The sequence below is a fragment of the Mchenga conophoros genome, linkage group LG5 (assembly GCF_057382185.1).
Source record: "Mchenga conophoros isolate Kocher_MC1m ecotype Shallow Benthic linkage group LG5, M_conophoros_male_GT1.1, whole genome shotgun sequence".
Classification (NCBI taxonomy): Eukaryota; Metazoa; Chordata; class Actinopteri; order Cichliformes; family Cichlidae; genus Mchenga; species Mchenga conophoros.
The window spans coordinates 11,465,790-11,480,723 of record NC_140530.1 but is presented as its reverse complement, the minus strand read 5'-3'; the positions used below and the strand labels follow the sequence as shown (position 1 = coordinate 11,480,723).

At 44.3% G+C, this 14,934-nt stretch overlaps 1 protein-coding gene across 1 annotated transcript; it reads right to left on the bottom strand.

Annotated features, from left to right (window-relative positions):
* Positions 1–9,123: 9,123 nt before the first annotated feature.
* Positions 9,124–14,708, bottom strand: rpn1 (ribophorin I). The gene is made up of 10 exons (XM_085273279.1): positions 14,348–14,708; positions 13,329–13,393; positions 12,741–13,047; positions 12,438–12,647; positions 12,164–12,356; positions 11,983–12,082; positions 11,750–11,888; positions 10,548–10,667; positions 10,167–10,412; positions 9,124–10,079 (listed from the first exon to the last, which is right to left on the bottom strand). Exons 1-10 carry the CDS (start codon positions 14,585–14,587, stop codon positions 9,897–9,899), a joined length of 1,803 nt encoding a protein of 600 aa, XP_085129405.1. The 5' UTR covers positions 14,588–14,708; the 3' UTR covers positions 9,124–9,896.
* Positions 14,709–14,934: the final 226 nt, after the last annotated feature.

Below are 14,934 nucleotides of genomic sequence, written 5' to 3'. Positions count from 1 at the left end.
TGTCTCACGTGCTTTTCAGCATTTCATCCTTTTGTTTTTAAAATGTATATCAACGTTCCTCGAGGTCACTGTGAGCTCTGCCCTGACAGACTGATGTGCTGCTTACCTGAGCCTGTGGATTTAATATATGGTCTACATACATGCAGGGAAATAAAGAACTTCGCTAGATGTTGGAGCCACCAAGGGAGCGAGCAGAGTCCCCGAACCCAACTTGTCCCAGCTGCATAATGCGCAGTCATTATGATTAATTTGGGGCTGAACCTGAGGCTTGTGACCGGGGGAGTGAACTTAGAAATTGCATAGCTGGGAAATGCACGGTGCTCTTTCTAAAGCTTTCCTTGCTCAATAATTAAAGTCTAAAAGCTACTTTTTAGTGATAATAAATGCTCTATCTTCTTTTCTTGTTGTTTTCTTTTCTTGTTGTTTTCTTTTCGCTTTTTGTAAGAACTCGGATAGACCGAGAGCCTCGGTCCTAATTGACTTACTGAGATATTTGATTTGAGAGAACCCCCCCCCCCCCCCCCCACCTCCCGCCCAAAACACTGAGTTAAACATGTTTAAAAAAGAAAGAAAAATACCCATCCCTCCCCCTCCACCCCGTTTTTTTTTTTATGTCTGTGTGTGTTTGGGGGGGGGGGGGGGGGGGGGGCTTTATATCCCACACAGCAACAACAACTTTGTAAAACATGCAAAGCCTCTAAAATCTCTTGCACGCGACCTGGGCTCGTGCGTTGCGCCGAAGCCAGGCAGGTGCAAGGGGCGCGAGGACCTCTGCAACTCGGGGCCCGTGCTCCCCAGAGTGCGCGCACACACACATACACACATGGAACAAAAAGGGAAAAGAAAAGAAAAGAAAATGTGAAGTCTGACTGAATTGCTGAATTGGTAAACATTTGTTTTAATGTTTGGACTCGTCAGAGTAAAAAGCTTGGAGGCACGAATAATAGACGCCAATAGGCTAACATAAGCACTTTTTATACTTTCTCAGTATTATTTGGACTCTTAACAGTCTAAAAGTATAAGGTTTTGCGGTTTTGAAATAAAGCATTCTTTTTTGTTTTATTTGTTTTTAATATTTTAAATCTGAAAACTGTTGGCTTATTTTAGGTTATTTTAGCGAGTTGTTGTGGACTAAACAACGTTGTGTATTTTTATTAAGTTGATAATGCAAACCCAATAAATGTGAGTTCACATATGTGTCTTTTAACAACAGTTACAATTTATTCGGTAGTTGTTTTTTTATGTCTCTCAAATACATCATTATTATTACTTTTCCAATAAGTTGAATGTTTCAAATTCACTAAAACTTAATATTATAATAAATATTTAGCAATATTTAATAAATAGTATTTGTTTTGTTAATGCGTTTTCTGTGCGTTCTGCACATACTCCGTGTGTATGTGTGGGTGCGCGAGTGTGTGTGTGTGCACGGCTTTCGTCAGGGAGATATTATATGCACACTGCATTAGATGCCAGGGTCCTTCTCCTTCTGATTATTACCAGGGGTAATATTTCATCGGCACCGCGCAATCTTTGTTCTCTGTGAAGATAATAAATGGCCTAATCGTTATCAGCAAACTGCTGGGGGTGTCAGCACCGACCGAGGCTGGAAGCGGGGTCCAAAGTGCTGCTGAATAAATTGGTGTTCCTTATCTCTCACTCCCAGATTATCGCCGCCTTTTCAAACTTGCACAACAAATACATTCAATGCATCTAATGCATCATTTGTGGGGGGGTGGGGGGGATCCCGCAGGTTGATAGAGACAGAGCGCAGGGAATGAGACGTATTTACACGTTTTCCGCTGCAACTAATATAAGCTCTATTTGACATTAGAAGGAGTTTATTGGCCGGACCACTGGTGCACGCACTTTACATATCACCGCACGCCGTGATGCTATCTCTCTGATTAGCCTCATCCTTTTCTATGTGTTAGATTAATCTGTCTCTCCTCTTTCTTCTTCTTCTTCTTTTTTAAAATGCATCCCATCTTTTGGGAATTTATGATACAGCTTATTTTGGGATTTTACTAAATGAGGCAATATTGTCGCACATTTCCAAACTAAATTTCAGTAGTTTTTTTTTTAGTAGGTTGGGAATCAGGCTATCTACAGTAGCCTACAGATAAGGTGATAAAGCTCAATTTCCAGCTATAATTGCACTTGTGAAAATGATTCCGTCCTAATAAACACATCGGAACACGATAGCATTATCTTCATTTCCACAATGGGATAAGCCGCTTAACATGCACCGTTAGTTTTCTCTGATTTGTCCGGTCAGCAGGCCTGCTCCTCCACAACAGGGCCTCGCTTTAAAGGCCCGTGTTATCACTTAAACAAACTGCTGTGGCATTTGGTTGAATGAATGCGCCTCGTCCGCCACAATTCAGTTCAGCTTCGTCTAAATTTTACAATTGATGTCACTAAAGTGCATTTTAATCTGTCCAATCCACTGTTCTGGGGACTGACCTTTCTTTAAAATGGAACTTGTAACTTCACCACTAAAAAACAGGCTTCGTTGTAAATGTGGTAAGAAAATAGTTGTGTGTTCTTAATCGAGCACGAGATGCAGCATTCAAGAATGACACTTATAGAAAAAACAGAAAAAAAGAAAAGTCTCCAGTTGACACACACACACTAGCACGCACCCCCCCCCCCCCCCCCCCTTTTAATACCACGGCATCTCCACCGGCCCGGTGCTCTGATGGTCTCCTAGACAACCGAGATAACGGTGCAGCAGTTTTCCATATCGGTCCCGGAGTCTATTATGGCTCGGGATTAGCTCTCTTTCCGAAAAGGTCATATACAAAGTCACCAATCCTGCTCTTTTCGCTGCCATATGGCCCCACGCGTGAGGGCACATTCATAAACATGCGTGTGTCATTTGATTTATTGCCATTAGACTAATGGCACTGTCCCGTTTTACTGCGCTTCAAAAACTAGTCATGTAAAGTGGAGCCTTGTGAGGAGACAGCGAGACCACGGTTATCCCCAGGACTGAGACTGCGAGTTTCTGCAGGAGAGACAGCTGGCCAGGAGACCATGTGCTGTTATATAGCGACCCCTGGCGAGAAAGGGATGTACTGTAGGACAAACGTACAGTACTTGGATTCAGAAAGCAAATCTCCCTCACTTTAACACTTCTGTTGCAGTCCTGCTCTACAATCAGCAGTTCAAAACGTCATATGGATTTAGTTTTTAAATTAAAAGTGTTCCATCATGTTTTCAGCAGCAGATCATTGGGTCATAGAATCTGCAGGCCTGGATTAGTGCACTTTATCACACTGCTCTTGGCTATCGTCTCTCTCTCCAAGTGATAGCGAATGTACCCACATCCACCCACCTGAAATAACATTTTTTTGCTAATATTTATCCCCTCTCTACACTGCACTCATAACTCATTCACATTTATGGTTTCACACTCTTCCACACCTCTACCACAGCTAATTTGAAGTTCGCTTTTGCTGCAGTTGCTGGAGCTACACGGTGCACCCAGATTCAAATAAATACACACTTTGACACTGCTTTGTGGTCTTCAGTGATGGCGAGGACGTGCGGCTAACATTGCTCTGTCATTGCATTAATATGTTTGTTTTTTGTTTCCCACCTTTTGAATTGCCTGTCTGCTGCACCAGACGTTGTGGGTGGAGCTGGTTCAAATACTGAGGTCTAACAAGCTGACTAAACCATCTGCAGTGAAAGCATAGGCTCCATTTTTATCCCTGTAGTTTCCCCACTTTGTTTCCATAATCATTTGCTCTGCTAGTATATAGAATTATTCATCTTTATATATATTTGTATACTCCTCATTGATCAGCCTGTTTTGTGCGCTCTTACTTTCATTGGCCTTACTCTTACTTTCATATTTTTTAAAACCTTTGGGTAAAACATTCCAAGGCTACACCTGTGTGTATTTGTCCTTGGACTCTATCAGGCGGGATAGGAAGCTGTGCTATGAAAGCTGAACTGTCGCACCAGTCTCTGATCACCTTTTCAGGGTCTTCGGTGTAATTGGCTGCATTCATTCTTCACTCAGTTCAGTCCAGTCTCCCTTTTCCTGCTGCTGAGAAGTTCCCCTCTAGTCGCGATGCGTCACCGTCCTTCTCTGTAGGTGGCTTTAGTAGTCAAAGTGATGAACACGGGGTGTGCCAGACGCTGTGCTTCGAGCTATACCCAGATAGTTCAGCTTTTATCTCATCAGACCAGGGAATGTCCTTTAATGTTGTATTTTACTAAATATGTGGATGTGGCAACATTATATAGTTACGGTGGCTGTTCTAAGGGTAAATGTCTGACTTGATGGAGGGCAGCTGAGAAGGATCAGTCTCTCTGTTACTATTTCACTGTTGTTGTTTAACAGGCTTCTTGAGAATATCCAAGACTTTTTAAATTATTTCATACCTGTGAAATGTGCTTTTCCAAATTTCCAACAGAAGTCTACAGAGAGTTCCCTTGAGTTTGTGGTTTAAAGTGAATTGTGAGCTTTACATATAACGGGTACTCTCGTACCTTACTCTGTTCAGTTTGGCAAATGTCTCTGTCTTTTTCTTTAAAACATTAAAAATAAATAAATTAACTTATAAAATGTTTTCTCTCTGTCATTCACATAAAGCAGGCTAAATTGTGCAAAGAAAGTGAAAGGCTGCAAATACTTTCCGAGTCTCTGAAGACTGGGTAACAAAGAAACGGTGATATTCAAGCAGTACAGCAAGGGAGGGAGACTAGTGCACAGCTGGAATGTTCCAGCTGGGATTCCCGGTGGCTGGACAGGAAGTTTGAGGAGTTCTGACAGGAAGTGTGTTCTCAGAGAGGGTGGAGAGAGAGAGAGAAGGGGGAGATGTTTCCTGTTGGTTCTCCCCACATGTTTTGACGCCTTGCTCATTCTGGGTCCTCTTCACACCCACCATGCACACGTACCAGTATGCAAATGCTGCTGGTCACATCCACCCGTGCTAATAGCAGACTGCTATTAGAGGATAGTGGTAAGCTGAGAGAGTAAATCATGTACGTAGGGCAGGATTGTGTCACAGGATGCAGATGTCACCACATGAAGTGAAACTTCCTGCCCATCAAAGCAGTCAGTACCAGTTTAATGGACTCACAATGTGGAGCCCGTGTAAATTAGGCTTCCAAAATTCAGGAGGGAGAAATGATGGAGGAAAGGAGGAGAGAAGGAAAAAAATAAAGTGTGTGTTTGCAGGGGGGTGGGGGCGGGGGGCTGTATTGTAGGAAGAGATCTGATGGAGTGATATGTGGATTGCGAGAGGAAAACTCTCTTTGTCTCTTCTGAGCTCAGTGGACAATCAAAGTTTCCTATCAGCTCTGGAGTAGGGGAAATTGGCTGCCCTGGGAAGGAGAGGGCCACTCTCACAGCCAATGGGAAGTGCCCCTGTCACTCTAATCAGGTCTGATAGAGAAAGTAGGAAACGTGTGTGTGCCCGTGCACATGCTCCGACGAGAGTGGCTTTTAACAGAGAGCAGCTTTGTTTCACTTGTCTTCGTATGATCCAAGATGATACAAAGTAGCGTCAGGCCTTCATCTGCAGCTTATCCCCTGCACTGAGGGACAGACATGAGCTGCACGGGCACGTTTTTTTTGCCAAAAACTTGCCCTGAGAGGCATGACCATCGGTGCTTTGATGGAGCGCCATGTGGCAGAGATCAGTGGGTCTTAGTGGGAGCTGTGGACAGTTGCACATAAGGACGGCAAGGGAAGAGGATTACTGTCTCATCAATACAAATCCATACAGGGAAGGAGGCTGACATCAATATGCACAGAGATATAGGCAGGGGCTTTGAGTGAGCGTGCACGGTGTAAACATCTGCACAAGAGGACCACAACGGTGAACTCTGGATTCATGGGGGGAGGGGGGGTTGTTGTTGTTTTTTGTGCCATCCATCGTTCTCACTGCCCCTCCATCCCCACCTTCTCCATACCAGACAAGAATGCCCCCCCACCCAACCCCCAATCCTCTGTTTGAAGTCCCATCTCCATCTCTGCGCTCCTACACTGTCCTTCCCTTCCTCTGCCTGTCTGAATGTCATATCTGTCAGCCTCGCTCCTCCCCGCCTCCTGCAGCTGCAACCGGGGCTACAGACGTCTTCATTGTCCTCCTCTTCCTCACTCTGACGCTTCTGCACCCGGCCACATCACACCTGCCACCTGCACAGGAGGCAGAGCCCTGGGACCTGAGCCGCGGGGGCTTTCATCCACTCCTCACCTCGCCCTTCAAGAGCCTCTCATCCCCTCATCCCCCTGTCACTGAGGAATGGCCGGTGCAGAGGGCCGTGGCAGAGTGGGACACAGAGCTCCTGTTGTAAAAAAAAAAATGTTTTAAGCGGAGCCAGAGGGAATCAGTGCAGGTGAGGCGTGTGTTTGAGGGCGAGTTTTGCGGTTAGATTTGACTCATATTTCTTCTTTTTGATGATATTCCTTTATGGCTGAGTATGAGGAGTGGATGAACTGAATGAATGTATGTCATGAGGAGCGTGGACCTGAGAGTGTGCGCATAATAACATGCTGACAGTGAGGGTGGTGGCTCTGTCTCAGTGATTTATGAGAGTGTGCTGTGAAGGGTCCTCTGAGCAGGATATTGTTCCCTGACTGGTGACTTCTGCCTCTCTCTCTCTTTGTGTGTGTGTGTAGTTGTGTGTGTGTGTGTGTGTGTGTGTGTGTGTATTTGAGAGCAAGAAAGATTAAGAGGGAGAGTACTGCAGGTGAGCCCTCAATGTAATCAATCACCACCACGTCACCAAGCCTAGGGACTTGTGGATTACCTCTTCAACTGATATCTAGTTTGACTCCAAATCTTTTTTTCCCCTTCTTTTTTTTTGCATATTCATTATTTCTGGCAGATAAAGAATGAACACACTCTGCATCATTACTATACTTCAGGAAAGGAAGATAATAATCGACTCCATGCCTGAGGGGGGACCGTGACAGCTCAACCGCATGGCCCAACCAGTCCAACACCCTGCACAAACCCCACCATCCACCTCAAACACACACACACACACACACACACGGTTTGCCACATCAGGATACAGTGCTGCACACGAATTCCGGTTCAAACAGTATTTTGCTCGGTTTACACCAACAGATAAACCGCAGCTCTTCTGTGACCGGTAATCATATCCTGGCCCAGAACTGAAAAGACTGAAAGGCCTCCAATGAGCCACAACAAGACAAACAGCCGTGTAGGGAAGCGAATGCATCAACAGACTCATGTTTGACACGAGCATTAAGGTGCAGCCACGTTCGATGGCATCTCCGTCGGAGTAAAATACCAGAGACAATACAAGTAGAGTTTACGTACAACTGTAAGAGCGTTCCAATTTCTAGCTTTGATACCTTCTGGTCCTTTTGTAGGTTATTCTGGGGGAAAAAGACACAGCCTGCAGTAGTGTGCAAAAGTCTGGAGCCACTCTTTATTTCTTAATATCTTCTGTAGGCCAGACTTTCTTTTCATTTTTAAAGTGAAGGTCTGCTGAAGGTCTTTTTAAGTTTTTATTTGGACATTGACTTTTGAATAATTTTAAATTGCATCTTTAGGCTGTTCCCATTTCTTTATTTGAATCTATAGAAATGCCAAAGAAAACCGTTTGGTGGGTATAAACTTGTATTGGAACAACAAAATGATTCCCAAAGAGCTATAAACTGGTAATTTGGCCTATTTCAGTGAACATTTTGTTCAGTATGTGTTTGCTGATATACGATACACAACTTCGTCCCTGTCATGATTGCAGGCATTAAGGCAGAAACTTGCTTCAATTTAAAATAAACATTTAAAGTTTCGTAACTTCACGAAAGATTAACTAAATAAGTTCATGTTTAACTTGCAACTTGATAAATTATGTTGGTGTCATTCATTTTAAAAGATGTGTTGCATATATATTAGTCTCCATCACAAGGTTACCTCTGTATGATGAAGTGCTGCTCTGAAGTTAGAGAGAAAGTAAGCTCACTGGCCACTTCATTAGTTACACCTCTCTAGCAGATCCAGTAAGGTGTTCAGAAAATTTTGTGTCCAGCAGATTTGCCCAATTTCCTGTTCACCCGCGTCCCAAAGGTGCTCCATTAGATTCATGTCACGTTCAAGGAATCAGTTTGAGAAGATTTGAGCCCTCTGACAGCAACAAGGCATTTTCACCCAGAGAACCGCCGCTCCCAGTAGATCAGCAGTTTCAGCCCACCTGGCACTAACATCCATGTCACTTAAATCACCTTTCTTCCCCATTCTGATGCTCGGTTTGAACTTCAGTAAGTTTTCTTCACTACATGTTGCTAGATTGGCTCATGAGGCATCTGCTATAACGAGCAGTTGAACAGGAATACCTAATTAAGTGGCTGATCGATGTATTTGTCAGTGTTCTGTCTTTAAGGTCTCAATGTCATTTAACACTTGCGCATAAAAAAACCCGTCTCTGGTGCTGAGGTGGACGTGAGCCCGCTGCTGTGAGAATGAGTCTGTGTGGCTCTCTGGACTCACGCCGCTCCAAATCTCCACTCGAGTAAAAACATACAAACAAAATCACCATTGTGTGGTCTTTCACCAGCAACCAAGCATCAGTGCTAACAGACATTGTCTTTGCTCTCTCCCTGCTGCGTATTTACTGAATGATTATTGTATGGCACATACAATATGCGCACACTGTCATTGTGAGGGGAACTGGGCTGTTATTATGGAGCAGGAAATGACCTGCCAGGACCCCTGGTGACCTCTGAGGGAAAGTGATGACCTCAGACTGACCCTTCTGTTTGTCCTGAGCTCATACTGTGCTTGAGGCAGGTCAGCTCCTCTGCTGACTGGGTAGGAGAAGGCCATAGGTGGGGTTACTTTCAAGCAAGGAATGCAACAATGAGCAGGAAATTCCCTTTGAAGTGCCAGTTTTAAATGAACTAGTCAGTGTGGAAAAGTCGCTTTTTCTTGTTTTGATGATGTCAGGATGGCACAGCGTAAATTTTAGTTATCTCGGTATTCGAAGGTACAAGTGGGATCAAAATGCAGTTTAATACGGTTTGACTTTTTTTCTTCAGCATGGTAACACGTTAGTTATTGACACAAGCACACCCCCTTATGATGAACCAGGGGTACTGCATGCCAAAATCACAACTTCCAACAAGAATGAGTGTCTCAAAACTTTATTTCAAATTTGACAGTTTTCCACATTACTGCCCATTTCACAAACGTGTTTTCCAGCTTCAATGTCTTTTCTCACATACAAGATAATCTCTTTTATTGTTTAATCTCACAGTCAAAAAAACATTTATACCAAGAAAAATGTAGAACATAAGACTGAGGGACATCTAAAACAAGCATTTTGGGATGGCAGAATCAGAGCTTTGGATTTTTTCAAATACACACGTCGGGCAGGGGAGAGCAAAAACAAAATGCAAGTGCAAAAAAGATAAACAGATGGCAAAAAAAAAAGCAAGTCATCTTCGAACTTAAAAGTTAGAGATGATTCAGTTTTAAAGTACAGCATACGAGTAAAGACAGGAGACTGAAAACACTCGGGCCGTTCAGCTATTCGTTTCAAAAAACAGTCCCTTAACCCTTAACTTCAGAGTGGAAAAAAAAGAGAGATTTGAACATGGAACGGAAGAACAAATCTGTGACAAAGTTTTAGCTCCACTGAAAAACCAACAAGAAGAAAAACAAACAAAAAAAGCCAAACAGTTGTGATGAAGCTGCTCTAGAGCTTAGTGACTTCAAGTTTATCGCAAGGCACGAGTGTTTGGATAAACCCGTCACTACCGTAAGAGCCGGTGTTCATAGTCCATGTCTGGATAGTAAAATACTAAAACAAGAAAAGTGTGAGCATGAGTCACTTCATCAGATTCTCATACAAACAGTTGGTTTATGTTACGGCAAGGGTGCCTGTCAGCGTGTCGCAGTTTAAAGGGCATCCAGCAGACTGTCGATGCGGCCGACGAGCTCTTGCCTCTTGCTGGTCAGATTCTTCTCGCTCTCGATGTAGGCCTCCTTCTTGACTTTCCCCGCCACCAGCCTCTCCGCTTCCTGGCAGGAGCGGCACACCAGCTCCTTCACCTGGCCGTCCAGCTTCTGCACCTCTCCGACCTGATGGGACAGAGAGGTAAGGCACTACTGCTCCGTGTCCCATTAATAAAAATCTAATTTTCCTCACAATCTCCCAAAATCACTCACCTTGTCGGCCAGGTCAGAGCCCTCTGCCTTGAGGCGGGCCTGCAGCGAGCTGATTTCATTGGTGAGAGTGCGGTGGTCGGCCTCCAGAGTCTTCCGGCCGCTGTTGAGCCCCCCCGTGTCGCGGGACTGCTTGTAGCGGTTGACCACCTCGTCCATGTGGCGGTACAGGCCCAGACGTTTGTTGACCAGAGTGAGCACCTGCTCTGTGATGGATGCGACCTTCATGCGAACCTCAGCAGCTGGATCCTGAGTAAAGACAAGAAAACAAAGTGAAATGAACAGAATGAACACCATAAATCTACTTTTTTTGCAGGGTAGCTGCTTAATGAGGGGAGATCAGGTAAAATGCGGTCAACATCAACTAGAAAGGTGTTTTCATACCTTTGTGATGGCGAAGTCCAGACGTACATAGATGATGACGGTGAAGAAGAGTATGTAGAAGGCACCTACAACCAAGAGAGGCTCCTGCAGCATCAGGATCTTATTGAAGTTATAGTGAACCTGGTGATCAGGAGAGAGGGGGCACAAAGAATCACATGGAAACAGTTTAAATGTCAGCGCTGTCATCATTATATAGCCAATGTGTTGTGCAATCAATAATTACATCATGATGATTAATTGCGGGAACCCCCCCCCCCGATTACTGCCATTTTTATACAGCTCTCAATTTTACTGCTCAGCACATTCACACAACTCTCCTGCCAGTCTAATCAGGCTGCAGTATTTCCCCCAACACTATCGAGCATGAAGCTTTTTTTTTTTTCTTTCCCTTTCTTTTTTTCCATTTTGTTGCAAAAATAACATAAAATGTGTGGAGAAAAGCAGTAAGGATCTCTGGCTGTACTTGAGCCAAAGCCACTGTGATCCAGTCAGTGTGTCAGCCTATAAGTTACAATTTTTCCCTAAACTCAAAATAATTAACAAGTACTCAGGAAAGTTAACAAAAAGATTTGCCAAGAAAGTTTCTTCAGCGTGAAGTGTTAACCCCCTTTTTTAGACAGACAGAAAGAGATTACAATTGTAAAAAAGAAATGCTATGACTCGATATAACCTCTATGCAGATGATATTAAATACCAAGCTCACTGACCTAATGCTACGGCAAGAAGAAAGATGATCAAATTATCAAATAATTAAATCAGTGTGTGTTGCTGTTGTGAAGTATTCAGTGCAGACAGGTGTCTGCCAAGATCTGTTGAAGCCAAGAAAAAACAAACTGTACAGCTTCAACATACTTGGACACGTGGTTCATAAACTTGTGGTAACAACTCAAAAACCTGCTTCTAAATATTAAGTGTTCGTGTATACGCATAAAACACGTCTCTACCATGTTAGCATCAGCACAGATGGTCGTTAGTGGAGACCTATTTTTGAACTATGAGCTCAAAGATGATGCAGCTAAGAGCCTCCAAGCCTAATTTTACTGTGGCATTATACCCTCACCCTGATGATACTCCATATTGATAAAGAGTGACAGGTTCTAACAGCTTCCTTAGTTACAAAGAGAAAACCACTTCTGATCTGAATAACCTCAAACCTGAGACACCATGAATGGATTTTTGGCTTCTTCTACGGTGCATCTTACCACGAAATCCTGAATGTGCTGCTCCACCAGGTTGTTCTTGGTGGCCACCAGCACTGGCCGCCCAAAAGTGTCCAGGTATGTATAGTGCAGCTGGTTCGGCATGCGGCTGATTTTGTAAGGTGTATCCACATGAATGTTTCTGAGAAGACAAGACAAAGATATAGAAGGGAAAATAAATACCAAGCCCTGTAAACACTCCTCAAAGGAGATACTTTAGGTGTGTTTGCACTGACCTGGCTCCCTCTGGCAGGATGATTTTCACAGTCATTTCATCAATCACCTGGTCATCATACACATGGTCAACAAGTCTCATCTTCAATGCATACTGATCACCTGGGATATACAATGGCATGACATATAAGCTAAGGCATCCAGAGATTAATTAACAAAACTGGTGATCAGAAATCGACTCACCCAGCATGTAAAGGTACTCATAACTAGGCAGATTGTAGCCAATTATGTAGTGAGTCTTCCAGCCTCCAAACAAAGGAAAACGAGGCCTGACCTCTACCTCCACTGAGTCATCCAGAACCTGCAAGTGGGAGGTGGAGATGTTTCCAATCTCATCCCGATAGTAAACGTCTTGGGCCGAGGCAGGGAGGATAGTCTGGTGAGGAGAATCTATATAATTATCAGAGAAACTGTGAAAGCTCAAATGACACTGGTTGGGTGTCTAGAAGAAACAAACCTTGAAGGACTTGATAGATGAGATGCCGCTGTCTGACTGACGCTGGTAATCATAACGTGAAAAGGGGCCCTTCAGAATGGCTCCGGTGTGCCTCAGGTCGATGGTTTCTTCCACTGCAATGTTGCCCCAGTGAGACACCTCAATGGTACGAGTGATGCTGCTGATGGTGAGGAAGGGTGTGTTGTTTTCATAATGGATCTTCATTGCGTCCTGGACAGAGGAGAACACAAGCAAACAGCAGATCAGTTTAGCAGCTGTTTTGTAGCTTCGCTATAAGCTAATCAAACCTGGTCAGAGCTGTACCTTGCTAAACGGAGCAATGTCGCGGAAGGGTCCATACTCAATAATCTCATCGGTTTTGCTTGGGTTGCCCAGCTTTGTGTAGCTCTCCGCGGTCTTGGACGCAAGGCGGACGCGTGTGGTCTGGGTGCGGGTTGGATACGGGGAGTAGAAGTAGTGGTCCCCCTGGAAAATCACCAGCTGACGCTCAGCCTGGGTGATGTGTGTGGGGAAGGGCTTCAGGACGTGGCTGAACGTCATCTCCACCTTGGTCTTCAGCTGAGCACCTGCAGCCAAGCTGGAGGGCAGCTGCACTTTATAAAACTCCCCACTGTTGCAGAAGAGATGACAGAGAGGAGCACAGGTAAGACATATTTGATGGATCACATCAGATTCTCGGGACATGCACGTCTTGGACGTGCACGTCCAAGTTAAGAAATCCTGTTTTGGATATTGATCAAAAATAATCATGACTGTGATTTTCGCCAGAAACCAGCAACCCTACCATCTTCCAGAAAATAAAATGGTGCTTCAAATGCACCAGTTCTGCAGTCTGTTTTCATCATGTAAGGTCTTTATAATCTGCTTAGTAGACAGTGTCTGATCTCTCACCTTTGACCCTGAATTGTTGTCTGCTGTAGTTCAAGTGTGCCATCCTCCTCTTCATCACCCTTCACCTGTGAAAGCAGGTAGTCGGAGAATATTTGTGTAATGTATGCAGTTACTTGCACGATAAGTCTCTTCTTGAATAAATGGTAAGCGTTTCAAGTAATTTCTTCATTACTTTATGAAATGTAACAAATATTTTATAGAGTTAGGTTTGCTGTTAGCCAATTTAGGTTAGTGTCGTTGGTTTGCTAGTGACAGCTTTTTTTAAATAGCATTAGCTAACTTCTTGGCTAATGCTAACTTCATTGGTCAGTAGCAATGTTGTTACTCGACTAACATTGTTATGATGATGCAGGAGTGCCACAAACACAGGCATATAGGATCGTGCTTCAACACTATAGGACTTTGAGGGAATCGTTTGTAACGTATCTGTTATTGTGTCATTATTCTGTCAAACAGGAGCATTGTTACGGTTTCATTCATAGTGGAAGGGGGCAGGCCTGTGCGCAGTCACACACGGAAGTAAGCTGCCCAGCGCATACGTGTCATTCAGCCACTGACAGAGCGTGGAGCCCTGCGGAAGTCATTGTCTTGTTACCCACATCCATAGCACTTTAAAATAAATATGGCTCTTCTGGGCATAAATAACTACATTTCCCGAACTGGGGTGAATGCACTGCACATACCGAGCTCGTAATACTTGCTACTGTTAGCTAACTGTGTCTATGTGACTCCCCACTTGCAGAGCTCACTGCCAACAGAATCACACTGTTGAATCACACATAGCCAGTAGCTTTGCTTCCATGCATTCAATGAACAAGCCGTGACCTTTTACTACGGGAGGGCACTGACTTCTGCAGGTTTGCTGTTGGCACCTCACAAAAATAAAAAACTGCAAGCTGTAAAGACAGTGCACAGCACTGCATGTGTAGTTTGCAACAGAACAGCTAACAAGCTAAAGCTAGCTAGCCGGCTACAGGCGGAGGTGTTAGCGCAGTTTCATTCACTGATGTTTAGCTCACCGAAGCTCCGATGTATGCCAGATGCGGAGCCAGGCCCTCCTCCACTGCGAGTATGAAACTGTGCACGGCCGAGTTCCCCTGGTTGGACAGCACGATTTCGGCAGTGATCTTGGCCAGATGCGTGCTCAGGTCCACTGTCCTCTTCACATCCTCGTTTACCAAACCGTCCGCTGAAACCTGCGGACCCAGAGCAGCCAGGAGCAGCAGGTAGGCGGTGAAAAGCGGGGAGGTTTGGGTCATGGTTAAAATAAGATAGGAGCTGAAATGCTGTAGTTACTGGGTTAAGAGAGGAAGAATTGTAGAGCAGCAAAGAAAGGCCGCCGTGCCGCTCTACATCGAAAAGGATGACGCCTCATTCAGTACGACGTGATGACGTCACTACGCGCACTTTTTCAACGTGCAGTACGTCGGAACCGGTTGCGAAACAGAAAAGCCGTCAATTAACGTGGCTTTCAAAAACTGTTTTGCAAAATAAAGGAATCATACAGTTTGTCGTTTTTTTCTACAGCGCAAAAGTCAAACATAATGATGGTGGTCGTCTCAATTTATCACTGGAATAACAACAAGCTTATTGTGTTACTACCATT

What these genes read in the sequence shown, in the direction of transcription:
- rpn1 (XM_085273279.1), bottom strand. Translation starts at nt 14,587, where the DNA reads ATGACCCAAACCTCCCCGCTTTTCACCGCCTACCTGCTGCTCCTGGCT. An exon ending in ACAACAATTCAGGGTCAAAG is followed by an intron (nt 13,048 to 13,328) that starts GTGAGAGATCAG and finishes CTTCTGCAACAG; the next exon opens with TGGGGAGTTTTATAAAGTGC. An exon ending in TGGACTTCGCCATCACAAAG is followed by an intron (nt 10,413 to 10,547) that starts GTATGAAAACAC and finishes GTCTTTACTCAG; the next exon opens with GATCCAGCTGCTGAGGTTCG.